Source organism: Suricata suricatta, chromosome 2 (assembly GCF_006229205.1).
Source record: "Suricata suricatta isolate VVHF042 chromosome 2, meerkat_22Aug2017_6uvM2_HiC, whole genome shotgun sequence".
Taxonomy (NCBI): domain Eukaryota; kingdom Metazoa; phylum Chordata; class Mammalia; order Carnivora; family Herpestidae; genus Suricata; species Suricata suricatta.
Genome location: NC_043701.1, coordinates 161,792,199 through 161,815,965, shown reverse-complemented (window position 1 = coordinate 161,815,965; position 23,767 = coordinate 161,792,199). Strand labels below are relative to the sequence as shown.

Sequence of the window (23,767 nt, the reverse complement as noted above, 5' to 3'; positions counted from 1 at the left end):
CCCCCGCCCCTCCTCCCTCCGAAGCCACCTCGAGTTTCCGTGCCCGGCGAAGTAGCCCAGTGACGTGCCAGGCCGCTGGCTGTGCTCAGGCTCTGTGGGGGCGCGCCGGCGCTCCCTGGCCTCTCGGGCCGGGCTGCAGCCCCCTCCCAGTCGCCCCGAGCCCCTCCCCCGGGCCCGGAGCCCCTCCCCGCGCTCTTCCCCTCTCTCCCCTCCCTTCCCTTCTCTTCCCTGCCGACCCGGCCCTGCCTCCGCCTCCTGAGCCCACAGCCTCCCGGAGCCCGAGCGCGGCGAAGGGGCGCCGCCAGCCCCTCCCCAGCGCGCTGACAGCAGGCTCTGGGGCCCCCGCCCTGTCCCCTCGCCGGCGGGACACACCCCCGCCCCTCCTCCGCTCCGCCAGTTCCCGCCGGACCCACCGGGCGGCGGACGGCGGAGAGAGCGGGCGGGCGAGGCGGAGAGCTGCGGCAGCGGCAGCGGCGGCGCGGGAGGGAAGGAGCGCGCGGCAGGCCCACGGGGAGCCGCCCGGGGCGCACGGAGCCCGCGTGCCCTCCCGGACCGTCCCCGTACCGGGGCCGTACCTGTGGGCGCCAGGAACCCCGGGCAGCGACGCGGGGACCGGAGTGTTGGGTGGCTCCGGGACACGAGAAGCGGGAGAAGCGGGAGCCAGATCGGGATGAGAAGGTGACGCCGCTGGAGGGCGCCACTCGCTTTGTTGGGGGGGGAAGATGCTGGCCTACTGCGTGCAGGACGCCACGGTGGTGGATGTGGAGAAGCGGAGGAACCCCTCCAAGCACTACGTGAGTACTGCTCCTACCGACTCCTGCGGGGGGTTGGCTAGAGACCCCCCCCCCCAGGACCGCCAAGGGGGCCCCCTCGCCCCCACCCGCAAGTCACAGAGCCAAGTGCCCACAGGGCAGCCTTCGGCTGTGGAGTTTTCTTCGCAGGGCTGTGATCTCCAGGGAAGCCTTCTCTGTCCTTTCTCTACTCCCCCCGCCCCCCGTTTTCTTTTTTTGGCTTTGGAATTGGCAAGTGGCTGCCCTTGTCTGTTACAACGGTGAAGTCATCTGTCCGCCTGAGCTTTGATGGATTGTAGGGGGAGCTTTCGTCAAGCCCTCGCTGAGAAGCTCCGTTGGGAAAGAGCATCTCCCTGGCCCTCCCTGGGGGCTTTTGGGTCGTTCACGCTCACGCAGCCCGGGAGCCTTTCCGAGGCTCGTCCTGGGGAAGGAAGCCTCGCGCTGTCCTCCCACGTTTGTTCTGGTCTCACTCCCTGGGCCTGGGGGCAGAGGGAAGCCGCCGCGCCCCCCGCCCCACCTCCACCCTCAGTCCCGAGCTTTGATTTCCTTCTTAAAGTCATTGTGTCCGTCGGTGTGAGAAGAATTGTGGCTTTTCCTTTTATCCCTTCTCTGGACGTGACCCTTAACCGGGTTCATTTCCTCTTAAGTGATGCTCCGTCTCCACACACGAGGAGGCAAATGTTTGCTGTGGTCTCCAAGGAACGGCCAGCTGCCCCTCCCCCTTCCTTCCCCACAATTAATGAGCAGGGGCTAAGGTTGATTGAGCCGAGCTGAGCCCCGGATCTGTGTGACACGTCCCCCTTTCATCTCAGCCGGTCCTGTCTTGCCATCCTTCGCACCTTCGGAAGTAAACATGGTGTCCTTGACAGCTGAGGACGCCTGTCTGAACCGCTTTGCTTCTGTACTTGAGAGAGACAAGAGACAGCCAGGCTTGCAGAGCAGAAGGGCTGCATCTTATTTGCAAATTAGGCACTTAAAGGAGTATTTAGAATGCTCAAAGGCATTAATTTCAACAATTAAAACAGGCTGTAGGTTGCTGCCCTAGACTGCACATTGCTCTCTGAGAAATGGCTTTTATTTCTGTCTCGGGAAGAGCACCAGGGTTTGTGCCAACATCAGCCTCGGGCTACTCTTTCTGTCTTTATCACCAATAGCTCTGAACTTTGGATTTTTTTGTTTTTTCCTGATTGTTTGGTTTTTTGTTTTGTTTTTGTTTTTGTTTTTTTTTGTTCTTTTTAGAGTCGAATAAATGGGGCTGGGCTCAGAGTGGAGAGCAGTAAACTAAGGAGTCTGGTGCCTGACCAGACAGAGAGGCGGGTGCCCGAGGGAGAGTTGTTCCTTTTGTATTTTCTGGCTCAGCCAAGTGTCTTCAAGAAAGCTGCCATGTCAAGAAAGCTCGTTTTGGAGGACCGAGTCACTATGTGGTTACCCTGCTCCAGGTACAGATGTCCATTTGCACATCTGAGCCCTTAGTATCAAGTTGGCCTTCTTAACCTTTTTCTCAGATGTTGCAGGCTAAGATTTAGGGGTTCTCTTTTCCAGTCCTCAGTTAAGGCTGGCCCTGCGTTCAACAGATGGCACTCTCTGCCCTGAGACGCAGGCAGGTGCCTTTTCCCTGCTCTTGATTAGGCGAAACATCAGATCTTAGCTCTGACCAATGATGTCCAAGATTACAGATGTTGGCTGTACTGGCAGCAAGCCAGAAAGGTTGCTGAAGCAACTGGGGACCCACCGCAGACAGCACTGAAAGGTGGTTAGGGCTGGGACTGGGCGAGGGTCCTGTTCAAAGCCTGGCTTAGGCACTAACTAGCTATGTGACTTCGGGCAAGTTATTTAACCTCGGTGGCACTCAGGGTTCCTCATTTTTAAAGTGAGGGTAATAATAGTACCTATTTTGTAGGGTCATCTGGAGAATTAAATGAGATCATCCCTGAAAAGTACTTAGCACAGTTCCTGGCACACAGCAAACACTCACTAAATGATAGCTTATTATTGGTGAGATTCTGACTAAGAAAGCACTTTTGAAAGGCAGCTATTTAATGGTCTGGAAAAAAAGAAAGAGTTTGGGTTTTAAGATTGATAATAACTTGTTCTATGTGAAAAACACAAAAGAAGTCCTGTCTGATTCCCTTGAAGTGATCATTTCCTCTCTTTTTGTGGACATCTCTGCTTCCCATGTAAAAATCGACATAATGTTTGGGGCAGGGAGTGATGTCACTGAACAGCTGTGGCCATGCAGAGCTCTAAACTAAAGTTGTGGAAAACAATTAAAGGAGAAAGTGTTCTGTGTTGTGGAATTGTGGAGCCGGTGGGACTCATCAGGCTCAACCCACCCCCACCCCCATTTTACAGATGAGGAAACTGAAATGGGGTAAAGTCACTTGCAACACAACCACTCACAACACCTGGGTTTAACGGGCATTTTGCCCACGGCGTGAGTTTTGTTCATCAAAGTATCCTAAGTCTGGTTGGAGTTGACAAGGAAGACAGATGTTTGGTGATGGTAAGAGGTTCCTACATATTTGGGGCATTGATGGGGCATAATATAAGGGGAGGGGACCCAATAATAGAAAGTGTCAGCAGGGCTCATAGGGGCAGGAGGAGCAGGTTGGAGGAGCTTGTGCCTCTGAAGCTTAGAATCTCTTCCTCTTGTGGTGGAACTTGCACGGTGGACACCACACACCAGAAGGTCAAGTGTCCTGGGTGATGTGCTCTGGTATGGGTAGCTGGCAGGACGCACTGGGCCCAAGTCACAGATGTTCTGGAAGCCCTCGGCACTGGAGAAGCATGCCCCCTTCCCGCCTCTTCTCCCCTGATGGTGAATTCTTAGTCTGTGGTTTGGCAAATTGCAGAGCAGAGAGGTTTTATGGGATGTGCATGTTAGCTGGAGCTGGCCGATGAGAGGCCTGGGGCCCAAGCAGGAGGGGCTCTGCTGGCTGCAGAACGCTGGGAACACAGTGCAAAGTTTTCCTCAGGACATTCAGCGAAGGGTGTGCTTGTCTACAGGATAGGGGGAGCTGCCTCAACACCGAGGGTCTTGTGCTTTTAGTCTGTTTATGAAAAGACAGGCGAGTGGCTTCTATTGTTTGGATGGTGCTGTCAGCCCTTGCTTCCTTCCTCTCTGTCAAGCCCCTGCTTGGGTGGGGTTCAGGGAAAGTTGGGCACCTGCGGCTTAGGCCAGGCTTCCTGCTATGGAGTTGGGCTCCTCTCTTAGCTTTTATGAGTTGCCCCTGGGGAGACCTTAGGTAAAGTGGCTTTGGCCTCAGACCATGTGTCTTTCAAATGGTCCTGATGATGCTGGCTGCAACCTGGAGATACCTTCATATAAACATTTTCCATAAGAATTCTAGTTCAGGTTTACCATAATTCTTTGCACTCACATACATGTGTAGGTATATGTCCTGTCATATGGTAGTGGAGAGAAGCCCGTTTATCTAGAACAAAGTATTTGGGAGGCGTTGTGCTTTTACAGTGGTTTCTTTTCCTGATTGTTTATTTCAGGCCAATATCAGTCATGAATATTCTGATCCTCTACAGAACTCATTAGGGAATGCGAATACTAGCCAGTGTTAGTTACGTCAGCGGTGCCAAACACTTAATGCTCATGATTTCATGTGATTCCTACAGTTCATCGAATGTACCCTAATGCACCCTAACCTGGGTATGTTCTTTGATTTCCTTAGACAGGTGGGTGAACTTGGAAAGGTTTGAGATTGCCCAGGGTCTCCCAGTTAGAACAAGGCAGACCTGGGTAAACAGGTTAGCTTACCTCCCAAGGAGGATATGAACCTAAAATGAGGCCCTTTCATCAACTAAAGTCAGGGTGGGGACACCAGTCTTGGGCCTGCATGTCAGCGAGAGAGCAGTGCGTTGTGGTCCTGAGGACTGCTTCACTGTATGTCCCGTGGGCCATTCACCTCATGCCACGGAGATTGTGAAAGCAATGGAGGGCGAGCATGGTGAGGCAGGGAGAATGGAGCAGATCCAGGATGATATCGGGTCCCCACTAATGTGGGAGGTGATGAATTAAGGATCAACACTGTGGAAATAGTACTTCCTCGTGTGTGTTTAGATCATCACAGAATTTGGTCTTGGTCCTGGGAGTACATTTTTAGGAATTGGCTCCAGACCCATTCATTTCTCTGCCCTTCGTTTTTTCTCCAAGCCCTTAGAGTGTGGATCCTGTGTTACAGGAGGAAGGATGTGCAGCTGTAGGAAGGGTCTTTTGAGGGCCAGTTCCATTATCAAATGAGTGTTGTTGGGTAGATCAGGGTGTGGATCCCACCGCTGGCCCTTCTTAGCTATGCCATTCTGGGCCTCAATTTCCTCGCTTGTAACCTCCCAGGACTTGTGGAAAATTGATTTGAGATAATTCTGGGTAAAGCATTCTACTTAGTACCTGGCCCCTACCGTGCGCATTCAATATATTCTAGTTTCCATCTGATGTTTCTTCCTTCTGATGATCACCAAAACACTAGAGTACATTTAGGACCTGGTAGGTGAAGCTAAGAGAAAAGGAAAGGCTGAGGCAAAAAAAGGAAAGACCAGCTGCTCATAGTGTGATGGGAAATTGGGCCCCATGCCCCATGGAAAACACCCAGCACACAACAGAAACAGATAAACAAGGTGCAGCTGTTCAGACCTGGAGGGCTTCCTGGAGCCGGTCTAGTAATGGCTGCTGTAAGTTGGGAAGGAGAAGGGAAGGGACATGGGTTGAGGAAGAGGAGTAGAGAGGTCATCCAATAAGGGCAAGGTCGAACAGGATCCTAGCCCCAAGGTTAGTACTACACATGGGTTACTCTTGCCTGCTTTCTTCTTCTCTTTTTGTCTCAGTCTTTTCCTCTTACGTAAACATACACACATACAAGAACGGTTTTTTCTCCTTTTCCAAGGAGGCAAGTGAGTGATCCAGGGGTGATTCACAGGTCTGACAAAGCTTCCTGCTCATGGAACAACCAACCACATCCTACTGGCCTTTGGAACAGGGCAGCACAACCAGCCATTTACCATGGCCCTTTTGGGACCCGAGTGAGGGTTTGGTGGGGGTGGGGACAGATCAGGATTGGAATCACTGTGTGTGGTGGCAGGCATAGGGGAGGTGAAGGGAAGGAAAAAATAAACCTATCTGATGTCATAGGAGACTGATTCCAGCTTCAGAAATATAAGTGGAAGCTGCTGCATTTTCCAAAGAGATATTTTGGGGGCCAGCATGAGTTAATGGCCAGTGGCGGCCATGAAGTAGAGGAGTGTTAGGACCTAGGACTTCGGGATTGCACGGCAATCCCCTGGAAATTGCCTTCTAATTTCCTCAGCCTGAGTCACTGACCAAACTAGTTTTTGGCCAGAAAAAGTCTAACAGGCAACTCTGTTCGCTTTTGCCTCTTAATTAAACAAAATCAAATAATGGAGTTATACATATGGTAGTCACACTTATTCCTCTTGAGTTCTGAGAATCCAGGAAGAGGATAATGGGTTAGGACAGGGATCCAGGGAACAGGAAGGACAAGGGGTGTGTGTGGGAAATGAGGTGGAGCTCTGGCTTTGGAAATAGGTTCTGAGCCAGGGCCAGGGCTGTTCTCCACCATGGCAATTGCCAAAAATAATGGAAGAGTCCAGTAGGGCAATCAGCATTTCGAGAGGTGATTCCCAGAGCTGCATGCGACTTCTCGCCTGGGCCAGGCCGCTGCTGCCTGGAGTGCAGTCAGCCACAGGAGAGCAGGTGAATGGAGGGCTCACCTGGACGTGTGCTCAGGAGGGCCAGAGGGCAAATCACGGGAAGGCCCCTTTTGTGCCCGCAAGTAACCTCTAGACAAGGTACCACCTTGGCAACAAGTGCTGAGCTGAGTCCAGTGAGGGTGTCAAGATGCACAGTGAGGAGAGAAGGGGAAAAGTCAATATGTGAGTACTGACTATGCGCCAGGCAGTGCAGAAGGTACTTTTTAGAGGGCCTCTTGTTTGAGCTGCATGACAACCATATGAGGTAGGGAGATGTTTCTTATCCCCACTTTGCAGATGTAGAAATTGAGGCTCGGAGTGTTTTTGTGACTCTCAGAGTGGTTGAGTGGCAGGACTGGGACTCTTACCCAGGTCTCTGACACTGAAGTCTGGGAGCTTGTTTCTGTCTTCCCCTTCAGAGTCTGGTCAGTGAGAGAGGGCTATGAAAATAACCATGACTTCATTCAGGTCGTATGCGTCTGGAGGGCTGCGTTATAAAAGGACACCTGGACTCTGCTATCCCCAGGCCGGAAGCCTGTCTCCACCACTGGCTCCCACGGGACCTAGTGCAAGCTACTTCTTTCTCTGAACCTCAGTTTCCTCATCTGTAAAAAACAAAAAATGTGGAGGAATTAGGACCTAGCTTATTGGCTGATGGTGAAGATTCAATAGGTTAATAAATGTAAAGAGCTTAGAATAGTCCCTGGCATGTGTTAAGCACAACATAGGTATTTGCTTTAATAATGATGAAGTCCTGGAGCTTTTCAGGAGAGGGAGTGCTCTCTGTGAACTGGAGCTTTCAGGAAAGACCGGCTGGAACAGGCAGGCTCATCATGCGCTTTGAGGAGTAATTAGGATTTGGATGCGAAGGAGTAGGGTCTAGGTGGGAAAAGAGGGGAAGGGCATCCCAAGAAAGGGAAAAGCAAAGTTCCTGGAGGTGGAATATGCAAGGGAAATGAGGGCAAAACCCAGGTGGGGAAGAGGGGTGAGGAGGAAGGTCTGGGCCAGCTTCGGAAAGCCTCAAATGCCACAGTTTATTGTGTGGACACCTCCACACAGTATTCCTTGGGAGAATCCTCTGCTTCTTAGGACTGCGGGGGTAGGGGCAGACTGACTGTCACTATGGGGTCCCTTCTGGTGGCCCCGGACTTGGGGTCATTCTGGCAGCCATGGCTGGGACGGAGGTAAGAACCTCAGGCCTTTTTCTGATTCTGCAGTGGGGACTCTTCAGTTGGCAGGCCAGAGTCCAGCCCTCTCTGTTTTTAGTTCTTGCATGGAGGGATCAGGCTGCTTCATAAAAGTCAATTGCACCCCGGAGGTCTTGGGTGGGGTGGGAGGTGGAGGAGAGGATGCAGCTGGGAGTGAGGCATGGGCTGCTTCGGGCCTCATCAGTGGAGGGCTCTGGTGGGCAGGGCCTGGGCCTGGTGCAGCAGCAGTATGCTTGGTGGGGTGATTCCCTTCTACATTCCCCAGCACCCCAGTAGCAAGAGAAAGGAAACTCCTATCCTTTTGGTTTTAAAAATAATACTGAGGCACCTGGGCGGCTCAGTCTTTTGGGCGGCTGACTTCAGCTCAGGTCATGATTTCATAGCTCATGAGTTCGAGCCCCATGTCAGGCTCTGTGCTGACAGCTCAGAGCCTGGAGCCTGCTTCTGAATCTGTGTCCTCGTCTCTATCTGCCCCTCTTCTACTCACATTCTCTCTCAAAAATAAATAAACATTAAACATTTTTTTAAATAACATTTAGCTTTTTTTCTTTTATTTTTTGTAAATATTTTTTATGTTTATTTATGAGAAAGAGAGAGAGAGAGAGAGAGAGCATGAGAGCACACACAAAGGGGAGGGGCAGAGAGAGGGAGATACAGAATCCGAAGCAGGTTCCAGGCTCCAAGCTGTCAGCACAGAGTCCAACCTGGGGCTCGAACCCTTGAACGGTGAGATCATGACCTGAGCCGAAGTCAGATGCTTAACCATCTGAGCCACCCAGGAGCCCTGTATTTTTACTTATTCTTTTTAAAGTAAACTCTACCCCTAGTGTGGGGCTCGAACTCAAAACTCCCAGGACACCCCTATCCTTGTAGGGCCTGGGGGCTAGTCCTAAACAGCTTGCTGGGAGCCTAGGAGGTCTACCCAAACATTCACACTAATGTTGCCTTCTACTTCAACATGTCTCTCAACTGGTTTTAGTTTTAAATACAATGCTTCAAATTACCCCTTCATTTATTTAAACTGCCGCCACACTGCCAGATATTCCAGGAGGCCTGATTCTTCAGGGAACGTGGAATAATAAAAATAACATCTAACATTTGAGTGCTTTCTATGTGCTAAGAGTTTTACATGGAAGCTTTCAAAACAGGCCCCAAAGCGTGTAGTTACCTCTGGCATCCACATCATGCAGACGAGGACACCGAGGCCCAGAGAGCTTAAAGAAATTGCCAAATACCATGCGGCTACTAAGCTGCATATGGAGAGGGGCCTGCTGGCTCCCGAACTGCCCTGTCCCCACAGCTCACAGCCCCCCAGTCACATGTTCCACCTGGGGAGACCAGACCCCAAGGAGATTCTGCCTGAGGCCTGGCTGGGCGGCTTCTCCAGATGTGCGACCTTCAACAGATCACCATCCCCTTCGAGAGCTCCACTTGCCCTTCTAGAAAATGGGCTGATTGCTTCCTTTTTGGCCTATGCCTCGCAGAGGAGAGGGTGGGTATGAAAGCCGCTTGGGGAGGTGCTGAGCCCAGAGAAAATAACCCTGCGAAGGGTTCCCGGGTCTCTCAATCTGGCTTCTCAGTCGTGTGGGGCTAGGGATGCTTTACAAAGGGGAGCTGTTCTGACCTCCAGGAAATTTTCATCCAAGGTTTCCCGGCCCTGCTCTGTCCCCTGAGAAGCCTCACAACCAGGGTGGACTCAGGGTCACCTTAGGCCCTCAATGAAGACATCTTCTAGAAAAGCGCCTCTGGGAACTACACTTCGATTCTATCCATGCCTGTCGTTTTTGTGAATGGTAAGAGACAGAGCTATTTCCAGTCATTTCTCCCTGCTGTTACCTGAGGGGAGGAAGTGACATCAGGCGCTGAGTTAGCAAAGGGGAAACAGCTGGCCATTCTGCCCCTCCGTTTAGCTCTTTCGCTGGCCCTTTGCTGTCATTTCCCTTTGGCCAGTGAGGAAGCCACCCTCCCCAAGCTCCGGTGGAGGGGCATATGGGGTGGGGACAGAGTCCCTTCCTCTGTGTGTGTCAGTGCAGCATAAATTATGCAGGGGCCCCCAGTGTGTCTTTGGGATCCCTGGATCCTGCGGAAATGGATCACTGCTAACTCTGGGGAGTGAGGGGTAGGAAATCATGAACTAGCAGGGGATCCCCGGTGGGGTAAGGGACTGAGTGGGTGTGGGCTGTACTTTTGCCTTTCGTTAGTGGTCCGGATAGAGAGCCCTCACTGTTTTCCTTTTTTTCTGGGAATATTCACTCTTGGTAATAAAGGAGACCTTGACCTGTATTACGTAGACATCATCATCATCCAGCTACCGGACATTGAATTCCTGGTTTATGCCAGGCACTGCCAGGCCTTTTGTTTATAATCTCTGGTCCCCACCCAGCCCTACAGGCATGTATTTTTAACCCATATTATTCCTATGGAAATTACCATGCAGAAAGGTTGCGTCATTAGCCTTGCACAAAGCCAGGTGTGTTTGACCCCTTGCCCCAGCCTGTGCCTGTTTCACACTGCCACCATGCTTTACACATTTGGTCCCTCTCCAGGGCTGGCCCCAGGGGTAGCGGGAGCATGCCGTCCTCCTGTGGAATGGTGTTCTTTGTTGAGAAAGCCCGCCTTGCCGCTTTGCCCACCTAAGGGTTCTGAGCGTGAAGGGATTGTCCCTGTTGTTTGAAGTGGCTGCTTTGCAAAGTCTTTCATGGTAGGCCCCATTCTGACCCAGCTTTGTTCTGTTTCCTGGTGGCCCAGACCCAAAGGGCTATTTTAAGGGACTTGCCTGTGTGGGAGAATTTCTTTGTAACAACAGACAAGGCAGCCTTACTGGCCTGGCATGGTGCTGGCAGCCGGGCTCCGAGAGAGTGAAACCCTTCCCTGAATTCCTCCTCCCAGGCTGGAATTGATTCATCCGGCTCTCAGCTAATGGGCCTGGCACCTGGAAGGGACACAGTCACTCGTCAGTGGGGGCAGGGGTTCTGGAGGTGAGTGCCTCGAGATTTCTGCCGCTCCGAGCCCCGGTGGATTGGCAAACTGGTCCTTCTCTCAGAGTTCAGGTCTATAATAGGACAATGTCTGAACTTTGGTTCAAGCCAAGATTAATTATTTACTTTAGTCATCACTCATGGGCAGCTGGAGAAGGGCAGCCTCATTTCCCCATGATTTCTGGACATTGCAGCTCCTAGGCAGGGAAATAGGGGAGTTGAGTGAGAAAGAGTGTGAATGGAGCTCCTTCTAGGTGCAGGCACCTGGCTGGGGCTTCTTGTCTGTCCACCGTGTCCTTTAATCCCCATAAACCCTGAGCACTGGCCCTGTTTTGAAGGCGAGGAAACCAAGGCTCAGAGAGACACCCCATCTTGTCCTCTAACACTAGCATGGCAGTAAATGGCAAGAGTGGTCTCTCCAGCCACAAAGCCTGTGATGGCTCCCCTGTGCTCTCTGGAGATTGGATGGATTGGTGGTTGGGTGTCTAATTGGGAGTTCTCTTTTTATTCCAGTCCACAGCTGGAAGCATCCATACGTGTCAAAACTGGGTGCATTTGGTCTTTCCCTGCCTTCTCTGTGTCTGAATTTCACCCTCTGCTGTATGCACCCATAAGGGTCTTGGCCATGATTTGAGCTATGCTAGGGTATGGAACACTGCAGCCTGGCCCTGAGGCTTAAGAAGGAGAGCAGACCCAGAGGGAGTGTGCACAGTGTGGGTTCCCTTGGGAGGCTGAGGACCTGTGGCTTTGTACATGGCTTTGTCTCCTGAGGACTTTGAGGCTGGGAGTTTAGGGAGCATATCATGTGGGATAAAACTCAAAGGTTCAGGATGAAACCCTTGGGTCCTCTGCCCTCTCTGACCTCCCCACTGAGCCCCTCCATCAACACATGATATGGTTGGGTAAGATAACAAACCTCTCACTACTGAGACTGAACCCCTGGCAGGGTCTGGCTTCTATTTTGGGATTCAGATTTTTATTCCCCTTGAAGTCTTGTCCAGAGCAACTTTTGAAGGGCTGGCCTTCCAGATGTTCCAGCTGATGGGGGCTCTGTATCCTGTCCTTGGGGATGGTGGCTTTGTGGCCACAGCACTGTATTTTGGAGCAGGTGGACATTTAATTCTGGGCACTTGCTACCTGCTGCTTGCTCAGGCTATACTAGGCCCTGGCAGCCCTGAGTGGGCCTCAGGGGCCAGCAGCTGGAATTTGAGTGCAAGAGGGCGGGGGCAGGGCACTTATGGCCTTGGCAGCATGAACTCCTGCTTGGAAGCCTCTTACTAGCTTTTTTCACTTTGTCAAGTTTCTTCACATCTGTGGACCTCAGTTTTCTAATCTGTAAAATGGGAATAACAATGCTACCTAGCCCATACGATTGTTACACTCCACCATGCCTGACGTAAGGTAGTTGTTCAGTATATGGCAGTTATTGTTACCATTATTATCATGGTCTTCCTTCATGGTTTTACTCTGTTTCTGCCTTCTTCCCTGACGTCACCTCTTATAATATTTCCTGGCTGTGAATTTTTACGATGTTTGTCGTTTTTACCATTTGCGTAGCACTTACCAAGAATAGCTTCGGTTGGTCAGCTTTCGGCAGACCCATGTCTGGTGTGCCCAATTGATGGAAAAGCCCCTCCAGGGCTGGACCTCCATGTGATACCTACTTGGTCATTCAGTCAGCCATTCGTCAACATTTCAGTGTTGATTGTGTCCCAGCCACCGGGGACACAGGAGGAAAGATAAAAATCGCTACCCTTCTGGAGCTGACATTCTGATAGAAGGAGGAAGACAATGAACGAGCCTATTTTGGATAAAATACACAGTGTGTTAGATGGGGAATAAATGTGGTACAGAAACCTGGAGGGGGACAGGAGATGGTGGTGGTAGTTGTGTCATTTCATAGAGGGTGGCCAGGGACGTGCCCAGCACATAGTGACTTTTGAATAAGGTCTGTGGGAGGTGAGGCAATAAGGCATGCAGATACTTGGGGGAGAGCCATTGAGGGAGAGGCCACAGCTTGTGCTAAGGTCCTGAGGTGGGACTCTACGTGGCCTTTCCGGAGAAAAGGCTGGGTGGACCATGTGGAAGAGGTAAGGGGCAGTGAGGTCAGACAGGTAAAAGGGCCAGGGAGGGCCTTGTATCCCTCCCGGCAATGAGCACAGTGCTTGCTCAGGACTTGCTGAAGACTGAAACTGGCCCCCACACTGCAGAGAGGTTGCTGTGGGGACTGTGTTTGGGGTTGGACCCTGACACCCTAAGAGGGACTCTCTGGGGAAGCTCAGCAGTGTCACTGAGAGGAACTCCAAGACCCCAAAGGCAGCGCGCTTGTTAGGGCGTTTCACTGATGGAACATTAGTTTTGTACCTACTGTGCACAAGGCACTGAGCTGAAAGCAGTTCCTTGGACTGGAAGCCAGGGAGTGGGGGCTCCTGCTAAGGCAGCAAGCAGCACGTCCTTCCCTCCTTAACACCTCCTCCCCATGCTAGCGGAGGTCTGGGCCACAGTAGGTCTTTGATCAATGGGATACATGCATGGACAAAGGCTTCATTCTGCTAAAGCCCCTTCCTCCTACCCCACTCCTATTTTTTTTTAAAGCTTTTAACTTACAATTATAGAAGTTTCTTGTTTGAAATTCAAAATATATATTCCTATTGATATAATATTATAAATGGTGTTAAAATTCTCAGCCTAGTCCGCCAAAACCTTTCTCATTCGTGGAGTCAATGGAAGGTGTCTTCCATGGTTCACAGTTCACAGGCTAAATGGGGATGATGTCGAGGACAGTGACGACGATGATAACAGTGGCAGCACCAGTTAGGTGCCAGCCAGTTTTCTAGGCACTTTACTCATTTAACCCTTACAGCAACCTGAGGAGAAGAGCCCTATTATATTTCTTACATTATTGGTAAGAAAATGGAGGCCAAAGGTCATAGGCTAGGGAGAGGCAGAGCAGGGTTCCAGAGTCCTTTGGGAAACCTTACTTCCTGGCTGCCAGCCAGCCTTGCCACAGCCCTGGTTGGCCATCTGTAGAAGACCTTATATGCAGGACTTTGTCATTAGGTGTAAGAATGGAGTTAACAAGTGTCAGAGTCAGGGAACCAAATCCGGGGTGGCCAGCAGGAGTGGCCCCTCTTTGTTCCCAAGACAGGAAAAACCATTTGTTCCTGGAACCTGACACAGCAGGGGGTGTGTTTGCAGGGGGTATGGTTATCTTCCTGGGACATTTGCAAGTCCAGCGCATGGGGCTGGGGGGTGAGGGCTGGTGGGGAACACTGTGTGTGTAGGTGGAGGCCAGATTAGAGTGTCTGGCAAGATGTTTCTGACACCTAGACCATTCAGCTCATTGCAAAGCCCAGCAGGTGGCTGGGCTGTTGCTTTAGCCAGGAGGCGGGGGCACCTCCCCACCCTGCCCTGTTGAGTTTATTGTTGGAAGGAGGTGGGTTCTAACCAGTCTGTTCCCTTCTCCTGGGCCCCAAAATAAACAGCAGCTGTTGGCTTCATCACCTCTGTCAGCTACTAGTCTGTCAACAGTGCCTGGCTCTCTTTTGGCCCTGCCCCTCTGGGTATAATGACATGGGGCATTGGGGGACCATTGGCTTCGCCCGACAGAGCCTGCCTTGCTGGCCAGCTGGTGTGCCCTGACATGGCCTCTTCCCCAGCTCTGGCCTGTTGGCCATCATTGGCACTGTCCCCTTTTGCCCTGCAGTGAGGTGGGTCCTCATGGTAGCCATAGACTCAAGCTTGAGTCTGACGTCAGTTCAGCTCCTGGCTCTGCCACTCAGCTGGTGACCTTGGGTAACTCTGAGCCTCTGTTTCCTTCTCGGGTAATAGTATGTTTCACACATAGAGGAGTTTGACCAGTGTTAGGCAGGCAGCTAGAGTGGACTCACTAAGCCAGACTGCCAGGTTTGAATCCCACCTTCGGCACTCAGGAGCTTTGTGACCTTGGGGGAGGCGCTGAAGGTCCTCACATCTGTTTTCTCATCTATACAATGTGGATAAGAAAAGCAGCTCCCAGGCTGGTGGTGAGAATTAAGTAGGTTAATACATGTAAAGCCCTCAAAAGGGTACGAGGCACAGAATAAGAGCTTGATGAATGGAGCAGCATGCACTCCCATTGGCAGATAAAGCAGGACATCCCCTAAAAGAATCATTCATGTGTGCTTGTCCAAGAGCTGACAGAATTACTCTCCTCCAAACCTGACTTCTATGTGGCTGTGCTAATTTGCTTGGCTTTGATTCCAGCCTGCATTCAGAACTTACACTTGAGGGGCTGGGAGTGGTAGTGGAACTGGTTATAAAGCAGGATAGAGGCATGAAAACAGAGAGCTGGGATTTCTATTCTGTTTGGCAGTAGTTCTGCTGATGTAATGTACGAAATGGAAAGACCATGTCTCTGGCCAAGGCCTGCCTTCAGCTGGGGGCAGATCCCTCTCTGGGGTTGACTAGTTATCTCTGTTCATGTGTGAGCCCCAAGATATTCTTCCATATGATCTCTACAACCTCCCCGTGGGCCAGCTTGCTTTGGCTTCCCCCTAGCTCTATACTCTGGGAAACTCTTGTTATCTTTGGCCTTCTCTTGAATTTATCCTCCCTTTTGGAAACACTATGCTGGGAACCCCCATTAGAGCATCTAGACCACACAGTCATCATTCTCCAAAAGAAAGAAGCACTCGATCCTAATTGTGTTGGGCTGCAGGTGCCATAGTGGGCACACCAACCCCCCCCCCCTTCAAGGAGACCCCACTCAGGATGGAGCATTTGCACTCTCTCCCCTGGAGCCTGGTCCTTTAAGAGAGGTGCCCTGCCTGGGCGTGGGGTTCTGTCTTCTCCATGCTGCCTTTGTCAGTTCTTGTCTAAGGAGAGAGGTCAGCTCTAGTTTCATTGCCAACATCTGGGGATGTCACCTTCTAATAGACAGTGAAGAGAATGAGTTGGTACCATTGAGAGGAAAGTCAAAAGTCATTTAGAGCAAGAGCTTCAGAATTGAATCACCTAAGTTCAAATTTTAGCTCTGCCATTTCTTTTTTATTTTTTTTAAATGTATGTTTGTTTCCGAGAGAGAGAGAGAGAGAGAGAGAGAGAGAGAGAGAGAGAGAGCGCGCGCGAGCGAGAGAGCGCGAGCGCGAGCGTGAGTAGGGGAGGGGCAGAGACAGAGGGAGACACAGAATCCGAAGAAGACTTCAGGCTCTGAGCTGTCAGCTTGGAGCCCGACGTCGGGCTCAAACTCATAAACTGTGAGATCATGACCTGGGCTAAAATTGGATGCTTAACTGACTGAGCCACCTGGGGGCCCCTAGCTCTGCCATTTCTGTGAGGCCTTGGTCAAGTCACTTAACTCCTCTGCTTCAGTTCCCTGTTCTGTGACAGGAGGATAGTAACAGTGCCTTCCTCATTGCTGGGAGGATTCCATGAGACAATGATGAACGCAGTTAGAACCACGCCTTGGAGAGAGTTAGTGCTACTCCAGTGTCACTGTTGTTATGTGAGCCGGCACAGCAGGTGGAGTCTGCATCCCATGGCCTGGAACCTCTGGGGCCTGCTGGAGATATATTTAGAGCCTGTGAGAGGCCCATGGTGTTTGTGACAGAGGCATCTTGGATGGAGCTTGTGGTGTGTTTTAGAGAAAGGGGAGTGTGAAGATTCAGCTCAGCAGGTGATTGAATGCCAACTCCCGCATTTCCTAGCTGAATGTCTGAATGAGTAGCTCCACCCCTCAGGTCAGTTTCCTCTGCCAACAGTGACCATGCCCTTCCTGTGGGGTTACTAATGAGAACTCGACACAGCAAAAGGTATCTAATAGTCACTCTCCATGGTGGCCGCTTATACTTCCTCAAGGCTTGGCAAGGGGACTGGGTGGATGGGCAGCCAGGCTGAGTTTTCTGGCTGGGAATCTTATTGCCCTCTTTGCTGCATCTCCCGCATGATGAGCAGCCTCTGGGTGTTTACCGCAGCGCGGCTGCTTTTGCACAGTACTTGCTGCTGGTACCAGCAGCATCCCAGGTTGCTTAATCTCTGCCACTGCGGGACCCTCGAGGAAGCAATATGGGTCTCCTGCCTGTTCCACAGATGAGGAAGGGCTCAGAGAGGTGCATGACTTCTGTGGATGCCCCACCCTGTGCCCCTGGGCTCACCTGAGTTCACCTGCCACTGATTCCTGCAGTTTCCAGGACCCTGACAACTCCCCACCTCACCCCTGTCCCTGCCTCACCTTGTTTGAGGGTTTTCTCCAGCCAGCAAGCTTGCTTGGCCCAAGCAGGTGCGCTTGAGGAAGGCTGGGGGGAGGGGTGGAGGCAAGTTATCATCCCAGGGGGTTGCCCTCAATCTGTGGGGACAGCAGTTGATGTCTCCTCTGCCTGCCCTTCCCTTGGGAGAATTCTGAGGTGAGTTCTCAGAAACAGCAGGATGGAGCCTCAGATGCCCACAGCAGTAACCTGCTCATTAACACACCCTTTTACTGGCCTTTGTCCTTTCCTGGGGCTTCTGGAACCATCTCTCTAACAGGCTGGCTGCCCTCACGGCCTTGTCTTAGAATCTGCTTTGAACCGAAACTATGGCAGCAAACTTTTCCCACTCTCAAGTGGTGGAGCTAGGACTGGACACCTCTGTCTGTGACTCAGTCCCCCAGGCCATGCTGTCTTTCTGGAGGTTTCTGGACTTCTTGTTACAGAGGAGTCAGAAAAGGTCCTTGTTTGTCTGTAGGCCTTTTTAGCTAATAAGAGGGCAGTTTCTGGAGTGAGTCAGAGTGGACAGGGCTGAAGAATACTTATCAATGCAACAGCATCTAGAGAGACTCATCAGAGAGGGAGCTCAGTCGGTACAAACACTGGGGAGAGAAGCTTGGCCTTGAAAAACGTGGGAATCCGACCTTATAAGGACTTGCCCCAGGAAAGAAAGAAACCAGCAAGGGACTTAGGGATAAATAGAAATCAAGTATGTTTGTCCATACAGGTCAGGCTGGGAGGAGCAGTGTTAAGTGTCTGAGGAAACAAGGTGGGGGGCTGCTGGCCTTTGTGCCACGTATAAGGGGACACGTGAGCAGGACACGCTAGGGTTTGTTGTCAGATTCCTGTCTGTATCTGACTAGTTGGATCTGTTATAATTTGGCTGCTTGGCAGGGATTTGGATATTATGAACATTAAAGCTTCTTGTGACTGTTCAAAAATTTGGCAAGACTGGGTATCCTTATGGGTGGTAAAAGCATCTTTTAGGAAAGAAAGGGAGAAAAGGTGTGTGTGTGTGTGCGCGCGTGTGCGCGCACGTGTGTGTTTCAGTGTGGAGTGCATATGTATTTGGAGATGTATAGTGTGTGTTGGCAGATGTTTGTGTATGTAGGTGTGTGTGTGTGTGTGTTTGGGTGTGGTATGTTTTGTGTGTCGTACAAGCTGTTGGATCTTTGTCCATCAGGCATATTCCTAGGCCATCTTTTATCCTTGAGAGCTCCTTATAGTCAGGTTAGGGGAGCCAAGAATACTTAGATAGTATAAAATCACCCCCTAGATCATCACATATACCTTTCAGTAACTACCTTTCATCCTTTTCTCCAGTGCCTCTTGTGTCAGACAGGTTCCCACAGCCCTCCCCTCCCTCTCGCAAAAGAAAGATGGTGTTACTCCCATTTTACAGGTAAGGAGACTGGAAATCAGGATAAGTCACTTACTCAAACGTGATGCAAGTCAGTGGCAGAGCTGGGATTTGACCAGCTTGACTCCCACCTTCTCTGACCAGCTCCTTAACTCCCGCATTCTCCTGCCTCTTTGACCTGAGAAGGGTGAGCTGGGAGGTGGGATTGTGCTGTGGCTCTGGCTGTGCAGGAAGGGGCTTTCTGTTTGTGTGGGAAATGTGCTCTGGAACCCTCCCTTCCAGCTTCATTGGAGGCCGGGGAGGAAGAAGTGTGGGAGCAGCAAGGCTGGCCGCGGGGCCACGTGGTTGGTAGAGACATGCTGGATGCTGGGGGACCCGGCTCTGGGAACAAATTGTTGTGATCGCAGCAGGGTGAAGATGGAGGAAGTTCTGCAAAGAAAAAAAAAAAAAAAAGAAGGGAGGAATCGACAGAAGTCCCTGAGATCACTCCCCTGGGCTTTAGTGAGAGGGTACTGTGGAAAGTTTAGTCGGATAAGGAAACTTAGACCTACATTTAATTCCCCAAGAACCAATCTCCTTCCTTTTTGTGGTAAGGAGGTTACATGTCCAGATGTGCGGACACAGGGCATTGCTTCTGTCAGTGTTATCTGTTATGTGATTTACCCTCTAACGGGGATGGGCAGGGGCTGGATTCCTGCAAGGAACAGAGGATAGAGATTTCGTCAGTGCGAGTTCTTGGCAGACAGAGGCAGCAGGGCCACTGGGATGGCCTGGCTGTTCTCATCCACGAGGTCTCATGTCAGAACAGTGGGAAATCCCATGGAATCTGCAGTTCCAGATGTGAGTCTGTGTGGGGCATTTGAGATTTACTCACAGGACTCAATACTCTTTGGTTCCCTGAGCTGGGAGGAGAGGGCCCCCTTGTACTCACCCAGCTCCACGACTCTAATCAGTTCTTTGAAAGCAGATAGTTGCAGCCAGTGCCCCACCTACATATCCCCAACATCAGCCAGGGTGTACCCCAGGAAGCAGGTGGACTTGTGCAAGGCACCTGAGCAGCACAAATTTTCAAAAACCATCGTCTGATAACTTCCCAGCCCCAGTGCTGTTGGTATGAGGTGTTATCTAAATGGTGTTGACCCTTGTGGGTGTGTTTGGCTCTCTGCTGACTTGGATTAGGATGTGGAATAACTTTAGTTATGGATGAGCAGAGCCCCCTCAAGCCATGTGACTTGGGAAAATGATTTAATTTCCCCAAGCCTCAGTGTTCTCATCTGTAAATGAGGATAAGAAAAGTAGCACGAATTCCTAGAGTTGGGGACAGTTACGGAAACGGTATTAATGGTAACATCACAGGCAAGAGTGGGAGCTTGGCATCCTGGCTGAGCTTCCTGGGTGATGGCGGCAGACAGCCCACGTTGGTGCTGTTAGCCGCCCTCCCTTTTGGGAGCAGCTTTATTGAGATAAAATTCTCATACCGTACAACTGACCCATTTAAAGTGTGTAATTTAGTGTCTTTTAGCATATTCATAGGATTGTGCAACCACCCCCACAGTCAATTTCAGAACATTCTCGTTATCCCCAAAAGCAAGAACGCTTTAGCCATCACTTACAAACCCCCCTCCTCCAGTTGGTCCCCAGCCCTTAGAAACCACAAATTTATTTTCTGTCCTTGTGGCTTTGCCTGTTCCGTGTGGTCTTTTGTGATGGGCGTCTTTCACTAGCATAATAGTTTCAAGGTTCATCCACCGTCAGCCCTTTCGATGGCTTGTCGGGTGAGCTTGGTTCATTCCTGGTGGTGGCTGAGGAGCCCTGGGCATAAACCCTCACCATGGCCTTGGCAGGGCCAGCCCGTAGTCCTGACTGCAGCTTCCACTGGAACATTTCTTCTCCCTACCCTGTGTAACATGTGGATTTTCTCCCTGCCGTCACACCTTGAAACTGGCTGAGGCTCGGTCTTGTAGGAAAATGTTGAACTTGCTTGTGGTTTATTCCCGTTACTTCCTCTGGCCTGGTCAGCGACTTGGGGGAAGGGTGGAAACCATGCAAGGCCTTTACTGATCTGTCCCCCAGAGACTCTCTTTCCGGGAGGGGGTGGGGAGAGAGGATAAAAGCATCTTTATTTGTTTTAATGTTGACTAACTCCCCAGCTCCCTTACCAAGTTCTGGTGAAAGTTGCTGGGTTCCTGGTCCGCTTCTTCCCTCGAGAACCAGGGTCATGGGACTTCTCTCTTGGGGGCAGCTGATGGGGAAGTTGCCAGAGTGCTCTGGAGGACTCAGCATGTCGAGCCAGACTGGGTTTGTCTCCTCTAGCTAGAGCTGGTCCCCTGTACAACTGGTGAGTCTGCGAGGGGGTGTTGAGCTGCAAGTAATGAAATTCCAGCTGAAACTCTCCTAAATCATATGGAAATGTATCATCTTATCTTCAATGCAGTTCAGACGTAATTAACAAGAAAAGATAATTTCTTAAAACTATCCCCCATTAATGAACATTTGGATTTTCTTTTTTGTTATTGTAAACAGTGCTTCCCTAAACATGCATATATGTGTGTGTACATATATATATACACACATGTATATATATACATATATATATAAACATGTATATGTATGTGTGCATATATGTGTGTGTGTGTATATATATATGTATATATATTTGGGAATTGGGGCTACTATTTTTGTAGGATAAATTATTGAAAAGACATTGATAGGTAAGAGAACCTGAGATTCGTGTCAGGTGGGTCAGTCCACATTTAATCCATTCTCCTATTCCATCTGTATCTAAATTGTTACAGTGAGAAATGATGTTTACAATGAAGGCCCTTGTGGATTCCTGATGTTTGTAGAATCAATTCAAGAACATTGTTACTATCTTGCATTTTTTTTTTGCAACCTATGGTTGGGTATCAGGCTAAATAATGTTTAAAAACAAAAGATGCAACATAAAGGACTTTCAAACCATACTATTTGTTATATTCTATACCCTTAAGTGTAGTTAGCAGTTTTGTTCAAGGGATATGTGCTTCCGAGTTGGAAAGCGCATGATGAAAAGTCTTAACAATACCAAGTGTTGGTTAGACCGTGGGGAAGTGGGAACACTGTCGTGCTGCTGGTAGAATTTTTACTTGATTCAACCACTTTGGAAAAGAATTTAGCACCATCTAGTAAATTTGAAAGTGTGCGTATGCTGTGACCTAGACTCAGGGTCTAGAGAAACTCTCCCAAATGCACATGGAAAGACAGGGACAAGGGTTTTTATTGCTGTGTATTTATAAGAGTGAAAAATTGGCATACCGGTCAGGACGGGATGGGTTATGCTACAAGAACAAACTGTCCTGAAGTTTTATTTCTTGCTCATACTCCCTGTCCTTTGGAAGGAGTAGGGCTCTCTGCTCCATTGTAGGCATTTAGGGTCTGAGGCTGACAAAGGCTCCAGGGTGTGCCCACAGTCCCTCTGGCAGGGAAAAGGAGTGCAGCAGTGTCTGGCAGTGGCTATTATTATTAAGTTTATTTTTATTTTGAGAGACAGAGTGAATGCGGGGGGGTGGGGGCAGAGAGAGAGGGAGAGAGAATCCCAAGCAGGCTCCACATTGTCACTGCAGAGCCCAATGCAGGGCTTGAACCCATGAGCCATGAGATCATGACCTGAGCTGAAACCAAGAGCTGGAGGCTTAACCAACTGAGCCACCCAGGCACCCCTAGTGGCAATTGAATACTTCTGTCCGTGGAACATTAAGTCATAAAAAGAAATGAAGCACTAATTCGTATTTCAGCATGGATGAACCTTGAAAACAGTATGCTAATTGAAAGAAGCCAGACATAAGAGACCATATAGTGTGTGATTCCACTAATATGAAATGCCCAGAATAGGCAAATCCAGAGAAACAGAAGGTAGATGAGTAGTTTTCAGGGGTTGGGGGTAAAGGGGAATGCGGGGTGACTGCTAATGGTTATGCAGTTTGGGGGATGATGAAAGTATTCTGCAATTAGATAGTGGTGATGGTCACATAAGTCTGTGAATGTACTAAAAATACTGAATTATACACATTCACATGGTGAATTTAATGGTATATGATTTATATACCTCAATTAAAAAAAATACATCTATCTGCAAGCAACACACGTTACTGGCCAAAGAAATCATCTGGTCACACTCAGTTTCAAGTTGTTGAGGGAAACAGCATCCTACTATGTGCCTGGGATGAGATATTCCAGAGAGCTGGCATATTCTGTGAATTTCGGCCACCACTTGGAATAATATAAATACCTAGAAGTGGAAGATGGATAAAGAAGTATGGAGTGCGGGAGTCTTTCCTTATCCTGAGTTTCACTTGCTGTGGGTTCAGTTACCTGAGGTTAACGGTAGGAGATGGAGATGATCCTCCTTCTGACATGAGCTGAGAAGGTCAGTAAATATTCTAACATTACATCACAGTGAGTACCTCATTCACCTCACTTCATCTCAGCATGTAGGCATTTTCTCATCTCACATCATCACAAGAAGAAGGGAGAGGATAGTACAATAAGATATTTTCAGAGAAAGAGACTGCATTTACTTAACTCATATGCAGGTTTGGTTCCCATCCACGGCAATAAAGCAAAGATCTCAATATAAAGTGAGTCAAATGAATGTGTGGGTTTACCAGGGTGTATAAAAGTTACATTTACACCACACTATAGTCTATTAAGTGTGCAGTAGCATTATGTCTTAAAAAAACAAGTATATACCTTAATTTCAAAGTATTGCTAAAAAATACAAAACATCATCCAAGCTTTCAGTGAATTGTAATCACCGATCATAGATAATATCACGCAACAAATATAATAATAATAATAATAATGAAAGGTTTGAAATATTGCGAGAATTCCCAAAATGTGACATGGAGACGCGAAGTGAGCAAATGCTATTGGAAAACTGCGGGGGACCAGCCCACGCACCAGAGTCCAAGGGTCTCTGAGTAGGGGGTTGGTGTCGGCGAAATATCTATAAGAAAGAACACAGACAACATGAATGGTGGAAGAGACCACACTTTACTGTGAAACTTGGTGTCTTATATACCATAGGTGATTACATCATTTTTCTAATGATTATATTGTTTGTTACTTCCAGAAAAATTATTATTTCCAAGGTATCAAAAACAGAAAATCAAAATAGAAACGAGGTACAACACAGAAGATCAAAAAACATAATTCATCACTCAAAATACATCAGCAGGGGTTTGTTTTAAGTACATAGTGATATTATTAACTGAAGCTTATGACAAGGCTATTTTTTCTTAAAGGCTTAAACAGTAGTCTGTGAGTAAGGTGCCCGTAACTAGGGAGGAAGTTTCAATCAGAAAATCTGCCCAGTTACTGAAACCATGATTACCAAGTGGCATGATTAATAGGAGAACTAACCCCAGTCTCTGTTCCACTTAGGTCAAGCAGTCAAGCACACACATTTTCAAGTAGGGGAAGCAGGGTCCCAAAGGCCACACAGCACTTCTGG

At 49.6% G+C, this 23,767-nt stretch overlaps 1 protein-coding gene across 2 annotated transcripts in view; it reads left to right on the top strand.

The window, feature by feature from the left end:
- Positions 1-240: 240 nt before the first annotated feature.
- Positions 241-23,767, top strand: part of SH3PXD2A (SH3 and PX domains 2A) — a 231,348-nt gene continuing 207,821 nt past the window's right edge. The window contains exon 1 of one of the 2 annotated variants that reach the window (XM_029932517.1): positions 241-794. In XM_029932517.1, the coding sequence (XP_029788377.1) occupies positions 723-794 (72 nt within the window). In that variant the 5' untranslated portion in view covers positions 241-722. The remainder of the gene's footprint in view (positions 795-23,767) is intronic. The other variant, XM_029932518.1, reaches the window with a different exon arrangement.